General features: G+C 38.5%; 1 protein-coding gene across 1 annotated transcript; it reads right to left on the bottom strand.

The window, feature by feature from the left end:
* UPF3A (UPF3A regulator of nonsense mediated mRNA decay) lies at positions 1 to 25,504 on the bottom strand. The gene is made up of 10 exons (XM_082482506.1): positions 25,259 to 25,504; positions 23,042 to 23,148; positions 14,613 to 14,719; positions 12,499 to 12,597; positions 12,293 to 12,403; positions 9,164 to 9,219; positions 8,914 to 9,072; positions 6,986 to 7,146; positions 3,287 to 3,581; positions 1 to 392 (listed from the first exon to the last, which is right to left on the bottom strand). The coding sequence occupies exons 1-10, from the start codon at positions 25,487 to 25,489 to the stop codon at positions 219 to 221; spliced, it is 1,500 nt and encodes a 499-aa protein (XP_082338632.1). The 5' UTR covers positions 25,490 to 25,504; the 3' UTR covers positions 1 to 218.

Here is a 25,504-nt window from a genome sequence, read left to right on the forward strand (position 1 = left end):
TCTGCTTTTTGTAAAAAAGCAATGATTTTCCTTTGCTGTAAGATACTTTATATGTCTCCAGTCACTCTTCCCTTTATTTTACAGAAAGTAAGAGGCAGAGCTATTGTAATTTTGGTGGTGCAATCGCCTGTGGAGTCCTGAAACAGCCCTACGGATTTTTTGTGATGACACTGAATCTTAAGTTCATCCCTTTTCACAAGTCTTTCCTCCAGTTTGTTTTATTCTGCTTCTTCGCTCTTCTCAGAACCACCTCCAGCTGAATTATCTGCCTCATACTTTTTATCAAGAGCGTCTTCAAAGGATTTCCCACTGCAGTCATAGGTTTTACTTGTAGATCCCGTATGTGTTCGAATGCGAGCTCCTGGCTGGTATAGCTGCATGGCTGGGCGATCCTAGAAGGAAGGAGACGTGGTTAACTCTCCGAGAAACCTGTGTGGGATACATATGTGGGATTTTAAAGTGATGAATGTTTGTGAAGAAAGTAGATTTTGTGTTAAATCACTTTACATTTCAGAAGACCCAAGAAAAAAACGGAGTGTAATGAAAATTGACTATTTAATATCTGTCTTGTTTATAACACTATTCTTGGGAGCCAAGCATTTTGAATAAATGAAGAAAGCTGTAATTATTAAAGATCCTATGGCACCTTTGACATAAACAAGGATAAATACTGCAGACAATTATCCAACACAGAATTACAGATAAACTGCTGAAAAACTTTGCTACCTCCACTAACATCAACTCTGCAGATGACTGACAAATATTAAATATAAGCATAAAAAATAAGACAAACCAGAGAAAAGTTTAGCAGGTAACAGCAGGTAACTGCTACATTGCTCTCAACTGAACTTTACAATATTGATATGTGTGCAGCGCTCTTCAAATCATCAATCATTACCAAAATTTAAACGTGGAATGTACATTTGAATTATACATATCAAAATAAAATTTCACAGTTGTTGCTCCACTTCATCATGCCTTCCATACTGAGCCTGAGAGCGGGGGAATTCACCCCCTGATAATAAACAAGGTAAGCACAACCTGAGCATGTGCAGGCTTTGTGAGTGACACACACTGATTTGATCACTGGCGAACAGAAGAAGGAGCCAGTTTACAAGGAAAAGACACTTCAAACTTGCAAAGGGTGATGTTCCATAGCTCTTGAGAGCACTTTTTATTCTCAAAATTTCAATAATAAAACATACTGTTCGGAAACACTGCTTAAGAAGTCCTTTCCTAGTGAGAGTATTTTACGCTCACACATTCCAGTTTTTAGTGTTACAAAGCAACCCATTCACCAAAACCTGGGCTTTTTGACTAAAGTCTTGTGTTTAAGTTCAACAAACAAAATTAAACAGTGTCAGAGCACTGAAATAGTCTGACATCAAACTATATTAATCTTCAATTGCCTTCATAGTTTGAAGTCATTCTGGTCTTTTGTTCTTTCATTCTTTTTTCTTATTCCCAATATGCATTTTAGCTTTTTCTTTCTTTTTCCTTCACCTTTGGGGTTTTTTTACTTCACTTTTTTCTCCATGTCTTTAGACCAGATATCAAGATTCACTACTGGCCCATACGGCTAGATCATTCGAGTTAGTGCCTCGTAGTATGGAATGAAAGGCATAACATACATCTTTCTACATCACAAAGACCTGCATAAAAGTAGACCCTCTGACAAGCAGTGCTCATTGGAAAGTTTACGATAAAGGGTCCAAATGATTTTTCATATCACAGACTCTGTACCTCACAGTTTGCATGAAAGCTAGCACAACTGTTACTTAGACTGGAAATTTCCCATTTTCTAATTATTTCTTACAAACTTCAGAAAGAAGCTTGACCTAACAACTTGTGTTGGCATTGTTAATTCTATAGGTAAGCTGGAAAACTCAGCCCCTAACTCTTATCTATGTGATAAATACTTTAAGGAAAGAAGTCACCACACTGCAAAAAAATTTACTGTTATTGCTTATTTTGTATAGGGAACAAATCCAGTACTTAAAAGTGTGGACTAATCCAGAGACTCAAGTGAGCTACCAGAAGTGCGAGGGGAAGAAATAAAAGGGAGACGGCTTCTTAAGTCTTGACAAAAGGCCCCCAAGACCCACCATCCTGTTCCAAGGTTGCAGATTACTCTGCCAGATTTCAAGAGCAGCATGGCAAGCAGGAGGAAAATTGTTTTCCCCATCTTCCTATTTCTGAACTAGCCATTTTTCTGACTGTTTGACAGCTTGAGCTGTTGGTGTATGTGGAAAGCAGCTAATGTGTATCCTCAGATAAATCTCACCTATACTGCCCAGCTGACCCTTGCATAAACAAAGAGCGGGGCACACCAGGCTTTCTGTGTTTGCACAGGGTGACTTCCCTGACATGCACAGCGAGTCCACCTGGACTTGCTGTATGCACACTCCATACCGATGCACTCTGCACGTGACCGGGTTACTCCTTGTCAGCCTTAGCCCGCATCACCGGTCAGTCACTTGGTTTGAAAGACGACTTTCACATGCAGAATAAATTTCTACACAAAACAGTGTTTCGGTCATCTTTTGTGGAAAATGTAGGATCAGAAGGGGAAGAGAATGAGGGTGACAAGGAGAGCCACCTCCTTAAAAGACCCCGGCACATCCATGAAATCAGACAGTCTGAGAAAAACGATGCCCACGTCTCTGGGAGACAATAAGGGAGAGCTCTACCATACACCCTGCTACAGGCCCCGCTTGCACGGGTTTTGCACCTGCTCTTTCCCTGACAATGACCATGAGGATAATTTGTCCTAACCAAATGACGGCCTTTTCCTTTTCGTACTATGCAATGGTCTCTGAATTAGCTGTTTATTTAAGTCCTTATAGTTCCTCTACCGAGCAATGCCTGGCCAATCCAGAATATAATTACTTTATGACCTGGGTAATGGAAGTGCATTTTTAAAAGACTAGCTTGCCACAGTTTTTAAATTTCATTACAGATCAGAAGTATAACAATTTTTAATACACTTGTAAAATACGAGGCTTCCAAGAATAGTGTTCTAAAAATGCTAGGATTGAAAGGAAGACAGTCAGTCTTCTATATATTGTAAATATGAATGAGCAGAGACCTGTAACCTTAACTGATTTTAACTGCTGTTTTCCTCTGGTAGCTATCGAAAGCTAGCTAAGTCTGAGTTTTACTGAAAATTAAATAAAGAATTGTTTTTTTTTGAAAAAGGATCTTTATACTGAGTTTGCAAAAGTAAAACCTGTCATCTTGAAGCATATTTAACTAATGAAAGATTATCCTAAATGAATAAAAGAACCTTATTTCTTATGCGCTCCTTTTTGGATGCCATGTCATCACACTTGTCCTCTTTACCCAGTTTGTCTACTGCCTCCACAGTGAAGCTGTAGTTGTAGTTCCCTTTCTTTCCTCTGTCTTGGTTGTATCCTTTCCCCCATTTCAGTTCTTCGTCATTCCTTCTCACAAACTTGTCAAACTCATAGTGAGCTCTATGCTTTCTGCCATCATCCAATCGATACCTTTGTCTTTCAGATTCTTTTTCTCGAAATCTTCTCTCCAAATCTCTTTGCTCTTTGTCACTATCATTTTGTGACCTAAGAGTATGTATAAAAAGAAAGAAAATCCAAGCAATTAATAAAAAGCTGCTGAAGGATACAATGCAAAGCCTTCCTTTGAATTCAACAGTATTTAGATCAATTGTATGGCAAGGCTGTTTTCTTGCCATTAAAAAGGCATTATGTGCAATTTTCCTGAATGCCTCATCCATGTACGTCCAGCCCTTGACTACACATTCACTTCAAAATAGCAGACAAAGCTTTGCAAGCAAAATCGGACTTTTGTGCAACTGTTGTGGAAGACTATTCTTCAACTTTTATCCCTCTTTGCAATCCCACAAATGGTTCCCCAATACTCTTCACACAGACACACGCTGCATGATTACCTCTTGTGGCCTATTCTTGAGATGACTCATGTATTCCCTTGAAAGGGAACATTCAGGGCCCAAAGGAATTGTGCAGGTATCATGCATCAATTTGTAAAGTCTTATGACTCAATTTAACAAAAATTATTCACTGACATTGCAACTCGCAGAAGGCATTTGTGAAAGTGAATACTTATGTTCCAAGCTTTTGTTTATTATGTCTCCAAGTAATTTAGCGTACCTTTGCAATTGTATTTAGATGAAGGACCATTACCTTACCATAACATAATACTTAATTTCTGCTATGCTGCAATGGCTTTATATTACAAAGACTATTAGTTTGCAACATTTTGCTGCCTGTCTGATACAATTTTCAGCTCTCTTATTCACTTCATTGTTCCTGTTCAGTGAGCGGGTGCTTCTCTCGTGCAGCCAAACTGCAAATAATGAAGAAAGATTACAGAATAGATCGGACTTTAAAAGGAGCAAATACAGGCACTTTCTTTTTATATATTACATATGTATAAATACTTAAAATTGAAACAGGAAAGTCAGAGTCTGCTCACATTTTGGGAATCGGCAGACAGAATCAGAGAGGATGGAGAATTTCTAATGCTGCAGTGATCAAATAGTAATATACTTCTCATTTAGAATGCTTTCCTATCAATAGAAGTGAGCTTATCACTTTTTTTTTTTTTAAATAACAGAACTGTGAATATTGTCAGCCTCTGCCATGAACTTGGGCATTAGTGGGTCTGCCAAGACAGGGGCCCCATCTCAGGAAGAGCTGGAGGTCAGCAACAAAATGTGAATGACAGGCCGGGAAGTTATTCAGCATTTCGTAAGACTGTGCTTCGTAAGACTGTTACTTCGCCAAGTGGAAGTAACCTCTCAGCTGTCACAGACATCTGAATCAATCACAATTACACAATTACAGAGATACTGTACCTGTAGCATAGGCACACATATATAAAATACTATCTTAGCTCTCAAGGGGTATGTGGCTATAAGTTGCTTTGTTTCACATTTAATGTGCTATTCTAGACTCCAAGTCCTAGCAAGGCTCAGAGCATGATCTTCCAAAAAGCCAGAGACATCTTGATTTGTTGCTGTAGCATTCCCCTGACTGCTACTGCGGGTGAGGAAGAAATGGATGTGCCTGGAGGCAGGCAGGTGACAGGGATACAAGCTCCAGTTCAAGAGTAGTTAAAGTAGCTTTCTAAAATTCAGTCAGAGCAAACAGGCAGCCAAGAGTAGTGGGGTAAGCAATTACAAAGTAAGGCAGAAGAGAAAGTTACACAGCCAGAGAAATAGAAAGCAGAAATGTATGGAAGTAAAGGGAATGGAAGCATACTTCTCTTTGGTATAGTTTCAAATCTGTACGTGACCAGGTACACTCATGCACCTACTAAGGTTTTAATTTGTGGTAGAAAGCTATTGCTACTCAGCCTTTAAACATGGTTTCAAACAGGCAATTCAGTCTCCTGCATGTAGAGTTGGAAGTAAGTTTATTACTGATTTCTGAGTCAGTGACAAAGTAGTTACAACTTTAATTTTCGATTCAGCTGAAATAGCTTATAGCTTGCTGCCTAATTGCACCCACTTATAATCATGATGAAATGAGCACTTGGAAAGACAAGTTAACGCTTACTGTACCTGTGCAGCCAAAAGGATTCTGGTTTACACCTGGAAAATCTACATTAATGCCTTATTAAGCTTACAAGATCAATAGTAAAAATGTTATATGGCACCACCAAAAGCTTAATACATAAAAAGCCTTATTAGCAAACAACTGACTTGCCCTGCAAATGTTTCTGTTGACCCTGTTCTGTTTCCTTTGCTGAAGAACACCAATGAAAGAGTTGCTGAATATTTTCAATTTCCATTAAAGAATAGGAAATTGAAGTTGTTAGCAACTTTCAGGACATACTCAACATATTGAAACACTGAGTCCATGTTTGAAGTCCCTAGTCAGAGACAAAAAAAGATGAATAACACATGTAGGATATTATTGGTGAACCATTTCTTCAATTAGCAAATTCAGTGGTTTTATTTTCCAGTGTTCAAAGTTTCTATTCTTTATTTTTCTGTCTGCCAGTAGGAGAACATTTGCAGCTCCTGCATACTTTTCATAAAAATCAAGAACGTAAGTGGGCAAAGGTAAAATTTAAACTACTCAGAAAAGGCAGGAAGCCTGCAAGAGCTAGAGCACAATCCCAAACTTTCTCTAATACCGTGTATATAGTACCTTAGGTAAATTATTTAAATGCTCAAAATTGTCTTTATGTACAAGTTGCACATATACATGACATCTCAGATTCAGCTCTGCAATGTACTTTTGAGAGCTTGGCTGAGAAACTCTGTTGAAGAATAAAGTATTGTTTACCTCAGCAGCACGTTATTCTTAATTATGTATCTTACATATCTTATGGGTGAATCCTGCTTGTGATGGGACATGCTGTGCCAAAGGACAAAAGAGAGAACAAGCTGCTGAAAACATTTGTAAGATGCTTCCAGGCTACAGTAGTTACCGAACTAGGCTATACCTCTTGTTCCTACTATTACATATGCAACACAAAAGGCAGTAGGAGACAGAGACAGCCTTCTGCACCTATCATAAGGCTGTCATTCACATCTTAACTATTCTGCCATTGTCCCATTTATCAAACACATTTATCTGTTTATTGCAGCAAAAATGAAGAAAGTGTTGATGGAAGAGTAAGGCATCTGAGGCAATTTAGTCTTTGACATCAGTAATGGACGGAGGACCTTACCTGAGCTCTTGATGGGGAGCAGGTGAAATAACAATGAAACTCTGAATGACTTTTCATGCAGAAATCCTTCCAATCTGGGATTTCAAAACATTTCACAAATAACAAATTGCATCCACTAATACTGCCATCAGGTCAGTAAGTTGTTACTAAACACCTTTTACAAAAAGGACAGTGAGAGATTTGTTCACACACAGAATGAAATCAGTTCCTTGCTGACAAAACACCCAGCCAGTGCACTATGTATATCATGATTAAGCCTTCAAATGAAAACTAATCTGAAGCCTAAAAGATAAATATTACTTACTTTTCCTTAAGTTCTTTTAGTGAACCTTCCAATGATTTGGATTTTACGCTCCCAGATCCAGGTGATTTATCCCATTTGTTTTCTTCAATGTCAGGTTCTTCACCTTTTTCTTTGTGCTTTTCACTGGCCAACTCATCTCCTTTTTCAGGCTTCTTAAGAAGCTAAGAAATATTTGTTTATATTATGATGTAAAATTATTCTCTGTTGTAAAAGACATTTTAACAATGTATTAAATATATCAAAAACCTATTCAGATTGAAGATACTTAAATACTCGGAATATATTTTATGAAGTATAAAATTTAAAAAGTTATTTAAAGAGGGAAGTTTACTTTTGCTAAGGAGTGACAAGTCATTAGCAGGCATTCAACTGCACTCTTTTAAATATGCTGAGAATACTGGAGAAAACACTTACCTATTCTTCTCTCCTTAGTTTTATATATAAAGATATTATTATGGTCTACGATTTCTTAGATATCATGAAACAAAGCTCAATGCTATTGTCAATAAAATAAAAAGCAGAATCCCTAAGACAAAAGGAGCAAGATTAATACTTCACTCCGTGAAATATTATATATAAAATGTGTTACACATGAACTACTTGGGACAAACCGGCATATAGAAGTAGGCACTTAGTATAAATACACTCTGACAGAAAACTGGACTGAGGAAAAATTATGATGTTACCAGAAAAGATCACATTGCATATTCACCTTGGAGATTAAGATTAAGATTTCCAAGAAGTCTGTTCCTTTCACAACAAATAACCCGCACAGGGCTTGAGCAGTGTCTAGCATTGCAGGAATAATCTTTATAGAAGGACCAACGGTGTCAAACTATTTCTCTAACATTTCAAGAATAAGCAGAACATCTCATCAGTCTTTTCATTCCACCAGTTTTTTTGAAATGAGCACAGGTTATTCTTCTCCAATATTTAAAACTTCTATAATGTTTCTCTCAGGTAGCATTTTCCTTTTCTTTAGGAGACAGAACTAGCTTTCAAGGCCATATTGCCCAGATGTCATAAATACTGGGGTCTTTTGGACAACCATGTTTGGGTAATACATTTTAAAGAATAACTCCCTTTTCTTCTGAAGTTCTAGTATGTTTTTCTTTACGTCTAAATATGAAAAATGTGTAATTCGGCTTCAGAACTTACTATTTTTTACACCCAGGTGAAGACAACTGTTGTTCAGGAAGAAAAGGAAGAGGAAAGAAGTACACAGTTCTGTGGCTTCTCCCCATCACAAGATCTGGAGTGAGTCTGTGTGCCCTTGCATTAAGCTACAGACTCTTATAAAAATTTTCCTCTTCTAAACAGCATATGAAAGCTTTCCAATACCACAAAATTCAGTTCAGATGAATAGTTCTTATTTATGTCACCTTACACAAATAAAGTTTTAAGTGCCCAGACGTAGCACAAAATACACCTGCCTAAGTGAGGTCATTAAAAGCACATCTATTCAGATTGTTATAAGGCGGCACAGCCTGAAATTAGCAAGATTTTGTCATAGTTTGGTTAAAGCACACTATTAAAATACATCGGTTCTGAGCATAAACACATATGGCTAAATGAAGATTTACATGACAGAAAGTGTTAAAGCCATATTTGCAATAATCTTCTGACATGTTAGCACAGAACATGTTCCGTTGATTATGTCGGCATAGAATGTGGCAGTGTTGTATAAAGATATCTGAGTTACCTGCCTTAACTGCATCAGCACATCATTGCACCTAAGGCAATTAGTCACACTTTTCAACAACACTATTTAGTCAAAGTCCTACGTTACTTACCCTTCCACTCAAAACTGGTTTGGTATCGCCACACTGTACTGTAGTACACTGCATAAACAGTATAAGTGAGATACCAAAGGAACTTCTGGATAACTTCAACAGAAAAATAGGTTTGGGTTTTTTTCATTAAGGTACCTTGATCCTTATTTCTTTTTCAGAAATCTTCTTTTGCTTCTCCAATTCTTTTCTTTTACGTCTTTCTTCTTCTCTGCGCTTCCTTTTCTCTTCCTCCCGCAGGCGTTTCTTCTCCAGCTCTCTCCGCCTTCGTTCTTCTCTTTTCTCTTCTCGTATTCTCTGAAGAGTTCAAAATGATTAATTGTAAATTGTCCAACGGAAAATCATGTGAAACATAAATGTTGAACTTCAGGCAAAAGTCTGAACGTACCTGCTTTTCTAATTTTCTATTTTTAATATATTCCAAAAGGGGTGTTGTTCTTCTAGCTAAAACACAAAAAATTTGTGATATAGTGTTCAACTCCTAAAATATGTACTCATTTCTTTACTTTAGTACTAACTGCTATTTTCTAGTTTTATCTGCAAGGGAGCTAAATAATTAACAAGCCTATTTGTTTTATATATTTTTGAAGGCATTCCCATCATTCTGTTTTAGAAACACACTGTTCCTTTTTTGCCTTTAGGGTTAGAAGCAACAGATATATGTTGCATGATTATTTAATGTTTAATTAAAAATCTTATCTTTTGAGTTCAAGAAAATGGCTTTTTTCTCTTGCTCATCAAACAGTTATTTCACCAGAAAGGAAAGAAATGTGTTCAGAATCTATTCTTACATTTTAACACTGTACATCAAAACCTAGCTACATTGCTGTTCACATACAGCCCACATTACTGTAATCTGACACAGCACTTTTCAATCCCAGATTTCAAAGTACATCATGAAGGAAACATTTTCATTCTTATATATCACTTCCACTTAACTACCATTTAGCATTCACCTCTCCATCGGAAAACTGGATGAAGAGACAAGTGGTTTGTCCCAGGTTACATAGCAAAGTATCAGCAGATTCAATAAAACTCTGGCTTCAGTTTCAATTCATATGCCAAAAACATTTGAATATTTTTGTTTCGAAAGTGTGAATATCCTGGGGGCATCTCATTCGCTAATGATAAAACCCTGTTACGCAGTTATGAATGGAAGGCTTGATAGGATTCAGTATTTGTTTTTACCAACTATCACTGGTCAAAAGCAACAACCAAAAAAGATTGTCGATTTGAGATCTTCCTCCCTCTATCTCCAGATTCCCCATGCTACCCCCTACCTCTCTCTCCCACCTGCCCCTAATTTTTGACATATTTTAGGTCCCCAGCACTGTCCCTACCAGTATCTCAGATCTGTACCTCTGCCTCTTTCCCCCGCTCCCTTAAGTTCCCTTGTCTGAGCAGTGTCCAACTCTGGGCACTTTTATGCGCTTAAAGTGATCACAAATTGTAACTGGAGGGTCTGGAAAAAGGATAAGCTGCACTCAGAGTCCAGAACTTGACCCTAGTCGCGACTAAGTCTGTGATGCAAGAGGTTTCATCAAAAATAATTTGAAGTTCAAGGGAGAAAGGCAGCATGATGAGTACTATCAAAAGAGGAAGGCAAAAAAGAAAGTAATCATCAAACATGAATCTTACCCATCTTACTCATGGGCCTCACTGCAAATAAAAATCTAAGAGTTTTTTTCTTAAAATGTTTAAGAAATTTTAAAAGAAAATAAATTACAAAATGAAGGGCTGTGTCAGCAATAAATTTTATATTTTATCTTGCTCTCTACAAACAAGCCAGAAGAACAAGCTTACCTTCATCTTGTTACAGAGAAAATCTGTTTTATATCTCTCTGTCATACTGAAACTTATGAGCTAACGCATGTGACGTGATGCATAAAACATGCTGGTTTGTAGTAACACTACCTGGAGCTGAGAATGTGAGGCCCAATTCTGCCAACAAAGCCCTGGCCGTGTCTTTCTTTGACTCCAGCAGGAGTAACACCTTTGAAACTCAACATGCAACGAAACCCTTACATAATTTTGCTATAAAAATGCTATCCACTGAAGTAATCTTTGTTTTTATATTGATAGCAATGGCCACAGTTTTGAACAGCGGAAAAAATAAAGCAGCTAATTTGATTTCCTGTGATTTAACATATGCAAATCATTAAAACTCCTAATGTAAAGCTGCCTTCAGCCAATATTTTTACTCAGAAATCAGCAACTCTTAATACTAATCATTTTCACTGACAGAATATTTTAAGTTAAGAAATCTTTCTTGAAATTGTAAACTTTTTGCAAATTGTAAATTGTAAACTTAGAAAATTCTGACTGCTTTTATTCTGCTGCCGAATAGTAGGGAAGATCTGGGGTGATTAAAAATTGTTGGGGAAATTCCCTATCTAGAAAAGCAGAATGATAACAGAATGATCTAAATGTTGATTCTTCTGACATTTCCATTTCCTCTATATTGTTTAAGTTCCAAATCTCTTCAGTCAACTATTAATTTATGGATATGAAGAATAATTAATGCTACTACTGAAATGCTTGTCACAGGCAGGGACAAACAGACTGACAGCAGTAACAAGTGACAGGAAGAGAAGAAACGGTTTCAAGTTGTGCCAGGGGAAGTTTAGATTGGATATAAGGAAAAATTTCTTCCCCGAAAGTGTTGTCAAGCATTGGAACAGGTGCCCAGGGAAGTGGTTGAGTCACCATTCCTGGAGGTATTTAAAAGATGTGTAGATGTGGTACTTAGGGACACGTTTTAGTGGTGGACTGGGCAGTGCTGGGTTAACGGTTGGACTCAATGACCTTAAGGGTCTTTTCCAACCTAAATGTTTCTATGATTCTATTCTATGATTCTAACCAAAAGAGGTGGGTACTTTTACAAAGGTCGATTTTCTTTCCCTTACTCAATTGTCACACCTAAAAAAAAAAAAAAAGTAAAACTAAGTGTTCTGCACATTGTCACTTGGAGATACAGCACATCAATACTCCATGTCATCCTGAAAGCTGCATACTGGCATTGAAGATTATAATGCTGATCTTACTAAAGATTCCCCCCGAGACAGTGAAAGTCATGCTACATTCATAAAGAAAACAAGGTGCTGCCTCACTTTCAAAGCTTTTGCAGAATCTTGACCATGAGAACAAAGAGAAATCATTTCATGTTTCTCAATAAAAGTAGCTAATATCAGGGATCAATTGTTAAGTATCCAGCTATTTTATCTTTTGAAAATAAATCTTTCATCTTTTAATACATCTGTAAATATTCAGAAGTATTAAGGAACCATTTCTGAAGCCACTGTGCAGGCAAAACTTCCAGTGAAGTCAAGTTATTCCATGCATAGAGACTTAAAAGAGTAGGTGGGGTGTTTCCTGCCACTACTTGGCTGGAAAAATTTAACTGCAATAACCTCAATTCATCCATCTGAACAGGTCAGCTCTTGCACGTAATATCATAAAGATATAAAAATAAGATATTTAATATTTTCAATAATAAGAAAAAATCAAGAAAACAGACCAATGAGTTCCCTTGTTTTGGCCTCAATCTCTCCCAAAAGAATCTCAGGATTGGCACAGATTTTCTCTTCATCAGCACAATAACTCTCTAAAAATTTCCTATATTCTGGATCTGTGAAGACAAATTTTTGAATTATGTTAATACTTTGCAACGCATGACAGAAATGGAATCTATTTTCCACTGTGATGCCAAGAAAATATATTTACCGTCTTCAATGCTCCCAGCTTTGGCATCTTTCTTCTTCAGCTTCTTTTTTGAAATCTTCTGGAATGGAGCAAATTCAACCACTGCAGGATACTCCAAACCTTAAAAAAGATCAGTGCTTAATTTTTGGAGGGGGAGAAACATCCCCTATATTCAAGTAAGATTTTCAGAACTCCTGAAACTTGTGTCGGGCAATCTTACTTGAAATCAAAGGTCAATATTTCCATAATTCCATCCTAAACTTCTAATGAAAAATTGTATGTAGTAGTATTTTAGATTCAAAACAAAATACACTTCTATTTTAATTATATACAGAAACATTAAATATTTTTTGGACATGCTAACAAAGACCATCAAAATGAAGATGACTACTGCTGCACAATAAAATTCATGCATTATCATTTCTAATTCCCTTTTAATTCTTCAGATATTCATTGATTAGAAAAATTTACAGAAAAACTCAGCCTGACAAGTGATAAGTACTACTGGACAATGAATCCGAAACAATTGAGTTGCTTCTGTAAATTTTTGTTGCCAAAATGCTTAAAAAAATGATGGGCAATATGCAATGATGAAACATACCACCTTCTTTCAAAACCAAAACTGTAAAACTCAGTATATAGAATTTTGTGACACTTTTTTTTTTCCATTTATGATGGACTAGGCAGCTTCTTGCCTGTGTTTACTGGCATGGAATCTTTGTTTTGAATTCTGCCTTAAATACCAGATTCTTATTTGGACTGGAGTCAGAACTGTGTGTAGCTTTGGAATTTCGCCTGGTTTCCACTTGCAGCAGGCTCAAGATTACACTTTGCTCAAGTCCACTGAAAACTTTGCTTAAATCTGCCAGAACATTTGTTAACCTTATTGAACCTAGCGATCCTTGTTTTAATGTTAGCCTCATAAAGGCAATGCCACCACAAGCCTCACCAGAGGGCACCTTTGATCAAAACTTGTTCTCTATTTGCACAAACAATCACGCCAAACTGGCCAGCTGTGTCCAAGCTCAGATTTGCAATGTACAAAATATTCTGGCTTCAGTCCAGCATAACACTGAAGAATGTGCTTAATTTAGGCGAAGTGGAGTCTTGGCAGAATCATAAAAATAGTTTCTTTCCAGTTTTTCATCTAAAACACCCAAAATTTGAAATCTTGGAATCACACACTGTGAGGAATGTGCTGTTCTCCATCTCTAGGGAAGTCCATCCAAATATGTTTAAGTTAGAAGCCTACAGAATATCTCAGGTAGGAAATGCTGAAGAGGAATTTGTTAGTTTGACAGACAGCTCCTTTAGAGTTCAACTCTCCAGTAAGAGTGGACAGGACTACTTTTTGCGGGACCTCCGCAACACTGACTGTACAAAACAGACAGACAATGTCTATACAAGAAACTCACAAATCTATGTCTGTTTTATACAATCCATGCAATTTTTTACAGAAGGTATGAGTGAGTGAGGCAAGGAGCTGCTAAAGGGAAAGCACCATTTCTTGGCTATGGCAGTTTCATGCTACTGTAGGAGACCTGGAGTTACCCACACCTACATTACAGAGCTTTTCTTTAGTTTTGGGCAAACTTTTCCAGACTGAACATTCTGAAGATGGCAACCAATTTTGTCACTCTTGTTCTTGGAGCTCAACTCAAGGTGTCCGCAAATGCTCTAAAAAGTCAAGCTGTACATATCTCAAAGTGGGCAACCAAAATGATGAAGTCAAGTTTTCATCTTGCTTTTTCAAAAAGAGAATAAGTGGCACAACTTTATGGCACGAAAGCACACTGAAGATGTAACTGAAAGCAATTCATGCTTGCAATGTGTTCAGTTACTGTTGTGATGAATTGTGAAGCTTGCATAAGCTAATTATCTTAACAGGATCTTGATAGTGTACTGCTTAAGGTACAAGAATGCACACAAAGCATGCACACCACACAGAAAAACAAGACTGCATGGACAAATATATTTTGCACTTCATTATCTTTTAAGTGCTAGATTGTAATATACTTTTATGTAATTAACTGTATATTGAGAAAAAAACTGGCATAATTAGCAAAAAGTAAATTAATGTCCTAAAATTATATATATACATATATACACACTTAGTATATTACAAACAGTCCAACCTTTATTATCAATGAAGACATAGCCATCAAAGCGATCTCTAAAAAGAAGGATGTCCTCAGGATTTCTAAAGTTAATGTATGCTCTTGAGTAGAGATGAGGATAAAGGCTGCAACAAGAAACAGTTTTATTTTTTGTTATTTACTATTCTGTTTAGGACTAGGAAAAAAGTAAAACTAGAAGGATCACACTGCAATTCTCATCTTCTTTGAGAAAGGGCTACCTTAAACATGCATATCAAAGTGTTTACATAAACATATGTAATTATATATATGATAAAAAGTAACTAAATAACCAAGTTCCTGGATGCAACTGTGAATTTTTTTCTGAACTGAGACAAATATTTCTAGTTTGTTTTGTCTCTCTAAATTGCAGAGCATATGCTTTTTGAACATACCTGAACACAAGCCCATAACTTTAAAATACCTATGTTTATACTATTATTGCCACACATGGCCTGTCTTCAGACAAGCTCACCTCCAGCAGCAGGAGACAATAAACACACACAGTTGCAACTGTATTTCAGTCCCATGGCTATTTCAGAATCAGATTTCACAATGAGTGAGAAAGAGAAAAAAAATGGATTGGATCACAGGATCCACACATGTGGCAGCTCAAAGCAACACAGTTACTACAAACTAAGTAATTTTTTCTTTTTCAAATGTGCCTCCATATGGATTAAAGTCTGGGTATCTGAAGGTGACCTTAAAGAGCAGTGCTGTCAATATCTAACCAATGATTTTGGAAATCTACCAAGTTTGTGTTTGATACTGTAGCCAGGAGAAATGTTTTAAAAAAAAAAAACCCTAGAGGGTTGTTTTCGTTTAGATATTTTGCAAAAACCAGCTATGAGTGTTTCTCCAGCAATACAGAGGATAAACCTTCTAATTCTAAGGAAGAGATATTTCATCCATATATACTCACTATATTTTTATATTCTAGGATGGTATAGCATTGAGTGACCTGTATGCAGGCAACCACAAAAATGCCCGATAGGGCACGGCTAGGGCTGTGCTGCCAACACAAAACAGTGCTGAAAGAAGCTAGAGGCGGGGATGGCATGCTCCCTCATCCACCACAGCCTACGCAGATGCCACACAGCTACAGACCGCTTGCAAGCCACCTCTAGACAGCTTGACCAAATGAGCATGGTGGCACGTGGCTTGTGTTTTGTCACAGGGCTCTGCAAACCCTACAGAATCCTCTGTGATCAGATTTGCAAACCTACACGAGTCTGCACACACAACACAAGGTATCTTGAAGGTGGTTGTGGAGTTACCACCAAGGTGCAAAGCAGAGAAAACAAGCCAGCTTCCTTCGCATCGGTTCCAAAGCAAATAAAAAAAAAAAGATTAAATGTAACACTTTTCATAATTACATACAGTTAAAAAAAATCTTTTAAAAAGGCCTATACAAGTATATGTAAAGGAGGAAATTTTATTGTGGCAATCTATAGCTGTTCTGTAAGAAATGTCTCCGTGCTGCTTAATGGCTGGAACAGAGAAGAAGTCTCTGATAACTGGTGGCTCCCAGGAAGAAGTAAAATTCCTTCTCTGTCATGTTAACAGGACTATTCTTATGTTACAGGTTCTTTGATGTTTAAATTAAATGAGGCCTGATATTAGAGACTGATATGATTATACACTTGAAGTGCTGAAGATTCACAAGACAAAACCAGGAATCTGGAGGGAGCATTATTTTTCAGCCCAGTTATTGTTATCTGAGAGTGAGAAATTGAGTTTTACTTCCTAGTCTAAACAACTATTTCAGTGTTTTATCCATCTTCAGTTTTTGTAAAATACTAAAACTTTCCGTAGATCAAAGACTGGGACTCAGACACATGTCCCAGCTGCTACATTACTGTGGTGCTTCTTCTCTGTCTCAATGCACAGCAAACAGCTTCGTCATATAGCTGGATTATTTTTTCTGCAGTAACTTTGAACCTTATGGTTGGGCCCATAACCATCATGAAAGAGAACTGAAATTACAAAGACTTACTCCTTCCTTCTTTCCTTTAGCTTTACACCAACACCATCTGTTCCATCTGTTTTGGCAACACAATCTTTTCCTGGTATACAACATAGTATTTTTCTAACATTTTCAGCTTAGGCTTATCAGAGTGAGTATCTTTTGAAACACAGAAACATTTGATATGACTATTAAGCATTTATTAGTAAGAAAAAAACTGAGTCTGAAACATATAAACTGGACTCCGGAAAGCAGAGATTTAGAATTTACCTTGCAGATAAGGGATCCAATGTTGTTGCTACACATTACTAACATCTTCAAGAATTTCATTCACATCAGCAGAAACGTGTAAAAAATACAAAAGCATGCTTGTGCACAGTAGGATATTGATGTGCACAGTAGCACAATAAAATAGGATTGTCTGTCCATTATTGTCGCTATGTATCAGGGTAGAAGGTTGTAGAAACACAGCTATGACAATGCTTAACGATTACAGGTTCCTCCTCTGATGGAGCCACTGCTACAAATAAAGAGTTGGTTCTCATATGCATGCAAGTCAGCTGCCAGAGTGCTCAGCGTATAAAGGCTTGATCACGGAGTGTTTCAGACCCCTGTCTTAGGCTTCTTACCTTACTGCACACAGTGTGCAGTGTGCCTAAAAAAAATGCATAGAACTCACTCTCTTAATTGGGAGCTAACTAAACCTAGCAAATTGGAAATGCTTAGCACTGGCCTGCATATAAAATACTTTTTCTTACTCCATGTTTCAGACACCTGACTTTCAACTGCTGCTCCCCACCCTGGATTCCCTTTTCACCTATCCACTGAGAACTCACCAGCGTAACCATCCAGCAAAGAATGCACAGGGCTTCACAGGGCCACAGGCACTTTGTGCCTAATACCAGGAAGAAACACTCCTACTCTACTTTTGTACTCTGTATTCAGCAGTTATTGGACAAAATACAGCTTTTACTCTTCAGGACTTTGCCCTCCAGCTGAGTCCTACAGAAGGGCCACCGGACTCTGTGTGCCTCCTCCTTCTTTCAAGTATCTACCAGCACAGATTTCATTCAGGATTTGAAATTCAGTTTTGAGGTTGCACTCTTAGTTTTATCATCAGACAGCTGGTTCTATTTTGCCTTATGTTTGCTGTCTATAATGCTGCTTTCCATCCGTATCATGTTTTGGACAGATGCACTGCACATGATGTTGGCATCTCTGAGATATCACTTAGAGAAATTTTTATGGAAATAACCCAGATGAGTCTGACTGTACACATTTGTTCAGTGTACAACTCTGTTTCTTTGGTTTCTGTTGTGGATTCAAGGGTATTCAATCTTTTAGGTTACATGTATTTCTATAATACTTAGTCTATCATCTCTTTAAGCCCTTACTTTTATAGTAATTTCAGTAACAAACATTCTAAAAGTTTACTTCTACCAAGTATCTTTTAACACAACTGTGAAAAAAACTGGTATACAGGAAAGAAATTGTAAATGTTTATCTATAATATAAACATTATAACTGTAAAAACAGCCAGCACATCTCAGTAAAAATACTTAACAACTTATCAATCATAGTGTGTGTGTGTGTGTGTATATATACAAACATACATACTTATATGTATATATAAATCTCTACACCTAAATTTTGGAGTGTTAAATAAACTCCTCCATCCAATCATATATTGCATAATAATTTTTGATCAAAGTGATAACTCATCACCTACACTGTCGTGTCAACCTAAAATCCACTGGCCTTCAACCCTCTCGTCTCTCACCTTCTGTGGTCATTCACACAGTGGATGGAACTGGCACAATTTTAAATTAACTTAGCCTTTCCTTTTTACAGATATAAACGAGCACAATTTGTCCAGCAGAGGAGTAACAGAAACACTATACAGTTGCGATGACAGACTGTCACTCGTTCTATCCAGAACATACTAGTGGTGGTTCCCTTGAAACTCTAAAGGTGCTGCCCCTCCAGAGCTGCAGTTCCTGGGTGCGTACTGCCACCCTACAGCATTAATGCTATTTGCCTACAATAATCCTGAGTAAAATGTTGGGAAGCAGCTATGAAGGGAAAAAGGAGGAGTGCTGTTTGCAAGAAGCTTTATCAGTCTGGTAATATATGGCATGGCATCGACTATTTGACTGGCTTTCACATAAGCAAAGCTCCTGTTCACATCTCTATACTTTTATAACCTCGTAACAATAATAATGAGTCCTAACACTCGGCATTCAGTGCCAGTCCCAAGGGATGACCCAAATCCTGCAGGGCCAGAGCTCAATCACTTGACTTTGGAGGACAAACCTTATGAGGAACGACTGAGGGATCTGGGGTTGTTTAGCCTGGAGAAGAGGAGGCTGAGGGGAGACCTTATCACCCTCTACAACTACCTGAAAGGAGGTTTTAGAGAGATGGGAGCTGACCTCTTCTCCCTGGTGACAAGTGATAGGACAAGAGGAAACGGGTTCAAGTTATGTCAGGGCAGGTTTAGATTGGATATTAGGAAGCATTTTTTCACTGAAAGGGTTATTAAACATTGGAATAAGCTGCCCAGAGAGGTGGTGGATTCACCATCCCTGGAGGTGTTTAAGAAAAGGGTAGATGAGGTGCTTAGGGACATGGTTTAGAAGTGGTGGTGTTTTTATCAGGGTAGGTTAATGGTTGGACTTGATGATCTTAAAGGTCCCTTCCAACCTCACTAATTCTATGATTCTATGATTCTATGACTCAAGTTGTAGAAGACTCAGAAACATTTATGTGCAGACAAAAAAAAAAAAAAAAAAAAAAAAAGAGAGAGAAAAAAAAAGAGTACCTGGAAAAAAATAGTATTTGGAATCCAAGAACAAGATGAGAACAAGACAGACTGTCAAGAAGGCATAGTCTTTATTATCAGCTATAGATAGCGTGTCTATCCAACGAACAACCCTAAAGGCCATCGAATCAGTCACAGAAACACTGCTTTGTTTGTATTTTGATGTTAATGTACAAGAGAGAATGAATGTAATGCAGTGAATCAGATGAATCTGAAAAAAATGAACAAAACACAATGCAAGTCACTTTCTGAAATGATTTTACTGAAATGGATGTAACTGAACAAGTGTTATACATTAACAACATTACTTAAATGAAATTTTAAGAAGTTTTATAGCTTGCTTATAATAAGACATTGTAAACTTAAAGAAAACATTTAGACAGCAAAAACAGAGAAATGAGTTGATATGTGTATCATCTTCTTTGTTTTGTCCTCTAGGGTGAGATGACCTTGGAAATAAAAATGTAGAAACAGCTATAGTTAGACCTCTCTAGTCCTCTCTCCAACAGCAACTAGTAGAGGATACTTAGAGAAAGTTTATTAAAAAGGGGAAACTATACCCTGACACTTCACCCAGTATATTTCAGCTACTTGCAGCCTAGGGACTTTGTAATACAGAACTTGTATCCTTGTGTTTAATAGGTTCTCATAGGTAAATATTTGTCTAAATAAGTGTTTGTCTAAATGCTCCTTAACCGTTTTCAACCTCCAGCATTTCTGGCATTAATTTCTGACAAGGAGTTCTACGGTTTAACAGAGTGTTTTTTGGAGGGGAAAAAAAGAAAAAAAAAAAAGAAGTCTGTACTCCACAGCTGAAGAAATCTGAATGAGCTCTTAGAAACTTCTGTTATCTGGAGTTACACAGGATGGGGTTAAACTGAGATGTTACAGCTCTTAAGACAAATCTGTCTGCTTCTGCATCAAAACATTTGTATGCCTCTTTCTTTCAGATCCTCTTCACCAAGTAGCTTCTCCAAATTATTCTCGTTAGGTAACAAGAAATTTACTTTTTATCTTCCCGTATTTTTATTATCACTGAATTCTCTGGATTGGTTGCCACTATGCACACAGTACAGGATCTAGAAAAAAACTAATCAGTGAAAAGACAGAAGGCACTGTAGAGAGAACATGCCCACCTTGTCCTGTAGCTCTTCCTGTTAGCTGGAATGGTGTGAAGACACATCCACAGGGAGTTTTCTGAAATTTTGTGAACTGTCCATAACCTGACAGGTAACTGCAGCACAATGCTTTATACTCAGAAGAGTATATCCTTATCTCCGCTGAATAAGAGGAGACTAAGACTCACTGTATTAATCTTGTCTCTAACTTACAATTTCTGAAAGCTTACCGTATATTCTAGAGTATGTGAATATGTAAATAATTAAATAATAAACAGATGTGCATGGGTATGTGTCAGCATTCAGACAAAGGGGGCAAGATGATCCTGGGCCAGTCAAAGCACAAATAATCAGTCAAGCCAATGCTCTGCAGAGCTGCAGCTAAGTGCCCATTTAAACTGCAGTAGTTTGCTGAAAGAAGCTGTAGCCATACAAACCTTGTGAAGACAAACCCATTCTGAAAAAATACATCTTATGTAGGAAAGCATAACTTTTAAGATGAAGAAAAAAAAAGGCAAATATGAAACAGTTCATGCTGAAAAAGTCAAACGTATTAAAACATTTTTTCTAGAGAGTTTAAATTTGTGAAAACAGAAGAGAACATGAATCCAAAATTCAGGAGGATAAGAACATTTTTCTCCCAGACCATTACTTTATTACAGGGCTTATACATAGGACTCAAGGAAACTGACAATCCAAGTAACCCATCAGAGGTATCATTGTTCAGAAAAAAAGTTTAAAAATGTCTATTCTTTGCTTGCTGCATCTTGAAGTCTAGTAGCAAAACAATGTAAGAAATACAGCTTTATTTTCTTCAGACTTTTTCTTATTTTTGATCACCAAGATCTGCTCTTCAAGGCAAACAAACTTTTAAAGTGTTTTAAGCATGTCCTCATCCCTCTACCAGAATGAACTGTCATTTCTGTGATCTAACAAACTTTTTTATATATATATTTGTTCTGTCCCTAGCTGTACGCAAGTACATGATGAATAACACAACGTGAGAGAAAACCCACAGTATCTTTCAGCAGTAACCTGACATAGATGCAATTAAACAAGTGGACAGCATTTTGAGTACTCCAAATTTCATCACACAAAAGAAAAGAGAAAAATGAAACGTTTTATGTACAACTGTTTTCAGTGCCTTCTCTTTTCTAGATGGCTGACTCCCTAAATTCTTGTACCAAGAATTGTACTTGTTCTAGAAAATTAAAACTGTAAATTTTTAACTGTTTCCTGGCATTTATGTAGCTAAACAAGCTGAAGACAGAGACACTCTTCTTCAGAGAAATTTTTGTTTGCCTTTGATATTTTCCCCTTATCAAATGAACAGCTGGGACGGAAGCCCTACAGATATCCATTTGCAAATATGAATGACAAGATTCAGCAGAAAAACATACATAACTACAAAGGCTTTCAATCAGACTAAACTCTCCCCTTTCCTAACTTCTCATCCTTTGTGGTTCTCCCAGAAAAGCTGAAACACCTACTATTTAGTTGCCGCATGTACGTGTAACTGTGTAGGTCAGGGAACTACCACTGAGTTTCACCACACAGACACTTGTTCCATTCCAACTGTGGAATTGACTCTAAGAGAACCTACATAGTCAGAGCTAACCATCTAATAACACAGTGGTGGCAAGAAGCAGCAGTATCTTTTCAAATAAATTCAGCCCAGGAACTACACCGTTCCAAGTATAATTTGCCACAAACAATTCCCTAGGTGGGAAAGGCTATCTGCTCTGGATGGGGTCACCCCTAACTTTAAAAGCTGGTCAGCAATAAACATCCAGGATCCCTCTGTAGTCAATGGAAAGAATATGGTGCCTGTAGAGGATGATTCATTGCACATTAAGATAAGCTAACATGGGCAAGATGGATATACTTTAGTTTTTCAGAACACGTGCAGACGTGGTATTTTATTTTAATGATTAAGTTCCTTCTCTTCTGGAAATTGTTTTGTTCAAAAGGGAATCGTATTTTACCACTGCAATACTGAGGAAATTACACAAATATACTTGCTATATTTTAAATCAACCACTATTTCTTCCTATTTCTCTTCTTTTTTTTTTAATTTTGAATGAGACAAAAATGAATAAAACTGGATTATTTGATAAACTGTACAAAATAAATACAAAAACATGTAAGCAAACGAAGAAATTAAGCTCAAATGGCACTCATGAAAAAACTTCTGTAATATTTGCCTTAGGTTGATGCTTTCTCACAGCCAACAAAGTCTGTTGCATTTTACCAATGAAAGTTAAAAGAAACATCAGGGTTTCAAATAAAATTATGTCCTATTCATACACAAAAGTTTTCTGTTTTAAAATCACCAGTGTAAAAGAAAAGGGCAAGAATGCATTGCCTCTGCATCATATGTATCCAGCTTTTCATAAATATTTTAAGTAACTAACAAAACTAACAAAAAGGGCTCAATGGAAAAAAAAAATGTGATTTTGTATGACCCAAACACCTTAATTAGGTTTTAAGTACCTGAAAATCTAAACAAACTGCTCATCCTCACCTGGGATCAGCAGTGCAAAACTCAAAATAATCATGGGCAGGTAGAGGATGTAGCTGTTCCTCCAGTTGCTCCTTAGTTAGACAAGGAGGAAGCCGTCGAATAACTACCTGCATACATAAAAGAAAATGGAGATTTATCTTTGATCTAAATACTGTAGAAAGAGACTAAACAAATCATATTACTCCACTTTAAAAGCTTTTCCTCAAAAACTTCAATTGGAGCGTTAGCCTCCTAGTGATTTACCTTCTTGGATTTGCTGACAAATGGAACAGTTTCCCTCAGTTTCTGCTAACATTGTAAAACTGTAGGGTAACTGAAATATTCTGTTGAAGAGCCTGAGAACCACTGCAATTTAGCCAATAACTAGAGATTTTAACAAGTGACCAAAAAATAGATATTGACTATACAACATTTTAGAGTATCTCTTTTTAAAATTATTTAAACTAACTTTTAAGACTTTTATTACAACAGCATCTTAGTGTATTAGGTTTATGTGCCCAGGTGCTGGCAGCAGGGGCTCCAGGGCAGCCTGTGCCCCCATGCCAGACACAGCCAGTTCCAATGAAACCACCGCAGGGCACAGCTGAGCCCCGCAGCCAAGGTGGTGGTGCCTGGGGGGAAAGTTATTCAGGAAAGGACAGAAAAGGCTGCATAGCAGTGTGTGACAGAGGAGTAAGGGGAAAAAAAGTGTGAGAAACAGCCCTGCAGACACCAAGGTGAAAGAAGAAGGACGGGTGGAGGTGCTCCAGGTGCTGGAGCAAAGATACCCCCTGGAGGAGACCATGGTGAGGCAGACTGTGCCCCTGCAGCCCACATAGGACAACTGTGGAGCAGATATCCACACTGCAGCCCACAGGGGACCCCATGCCGCAGCAGGTGGAGATGCCCTGAAGGAAGCTGCAGCCCATGGAGAGCCCACGCTGGAGCAGGTTTTCTGGCAGGACCTGCTGCCTGTGGAGAGGAGTCCACGCTGGAGCAGGTTTATCCTGAAGGACTCCAGCCCATGGCGAAGACCCCCAGTGCAGCAGTTCACAAACAACTGCAGCATTTTGGAGAGACCCCCACTGGAGCAGTTCATGAAGGGCTGTACCCCATGGCAGGGACCCCACAGCTGGAGTGTGATGAGGAAGGAGCAGTAGAGAGGAGCTGTTATGTCCTGTCCGCAACCCCCATTCCCCATCCCCCTGTACTGCTTTGGGGGCAGGGAAGGGAGAGCCTGAGAGGGAAGGAGAAAGGTCAGGAAGGTGTTTTAGTTTTAATCTTTGTTTCTCACAATTATACTCTCATATTTTAATTAGCAATAAAGTAAATTAATTTTCTCCAAGTTGTGTCTGTTTTGTCTGTGATGGCAATTTCTAAGTGATCTCCCTGTCTTTATCTAGACCAAGAAGATTTTAATCTTATTTTCTCCCCCTGTCCTGCTGAGGAAGGAGTGAGAAAGCAGCTGGCTGGGGGTCTGGCAGCCACCTAGTCAATCTGCCACACTCAGGTAAACTGGCCAATAATAAAGGCTGGGAAAACATATGGAAACCTTTGGGACAGAACTATGCCAGCACACAAAACAGTCAAACGGCCACCAAGCTTCACACAGTCTATTCCCGTTTCTTGCCAATGTCTGAATTTAACTTGACTTAACCTTAAGTTATAGTGATTTTCAGTGCTTCAGGTTTCCAATTCAGAAAATAGGAATAAATCAAATTTCACAGTACTCTATCTAAGTATTCTGTAAAAAGTGCCCAGGGAGAGGTAAGTGCTCTTGTCCTCGCAGGAGCTGCTTTGCCACACCAATAGCCAATCTTAACTCCTGAAGAACGAAAGATGAAAAGGTACGCAAACCTGCAGCACTACGCCTGGGCACCTCAAAATACCGAAGCGAATAAACACCCTCACGCTGCAGACGAAAACCATCCGTTTTAAACGCCAGAGCCTCCTGAAATTAGACATGGGCCTGTCCAATGTGGCCTAGCGAGAGGTGTCCCTGCCCAGGGAAGAGGGGTGGGTGGGTAGAACTAGATGATCTCTAAGGTCCCTTCCAACCTCAACCATTCTGTGATGCACAGGGCCTACCCGCGCCATGCTCCTCACCCCAAACTTCCTCTGATCCCCCGACATCTCCCACCACAGCCGCTCCTCACCGCCTACCCCCCCACCCCGGCCCACGCGTGACACCCCCCGCCCCGCCCCGCCCCGCCCGCAGCTGCGCTCGCGCCCCCTCACTTTGCTCAGAGCCGTTTTTTTCTCCTCGCGCTGTCTACCCGGCGCCGGGTGAAGCGGAGGCGGCGGCGGCGGCGGCAGCGGGGAGGGTGGGGAAGAAGGAGGCGGCGGCGGGTTTGGCGGAGCGTCCGGGTCGCGACGCGGCGACTCCCGCCGCAGCGGGATGTCCATGGGCCACTTCTCGCGACCGCCGCCCCGCATCAAGCCCGGCCCGGCCTCCCGCTCCGACCGCATGGAGGAGTCACCGCC

Source organism: Vanellus vanellus (assembly GCF_965231255.1).
Source record: "Vanellus vanellus genome assembly, chromosome: 1".
NCBI lineage: Eukaryota > Metazoa > Chordata > Aves > Charadriiformes > Charadriidae > Vanellus > Vanellus vanellus.

Bases quoted from the DNA above. Each gene is read 5' to 3' on its own strand.
- UPF3A (XM_082482506.1), bottom strand. From the start codon at position 25,489: ATGCGGTCGGAGCGGGAGGCCGGGCCGGGCTTGATGCGGGGCGGCGGT. The intron at 9,073-9,163 runs GTACGTTCAGAC...TGAACTCTTCAG, and splicing joins ATAGAAAATTAGAAAAGCAG to AGAATACGAGAAGAGAAAAG. The intron at 393-3,286 runs GTTCTTTTATTC...CCTTCCTTCTAG, and splicing joins AGGAGCGCATAAGAAATAAG to GATCGCCCAGCCATGCAGCT.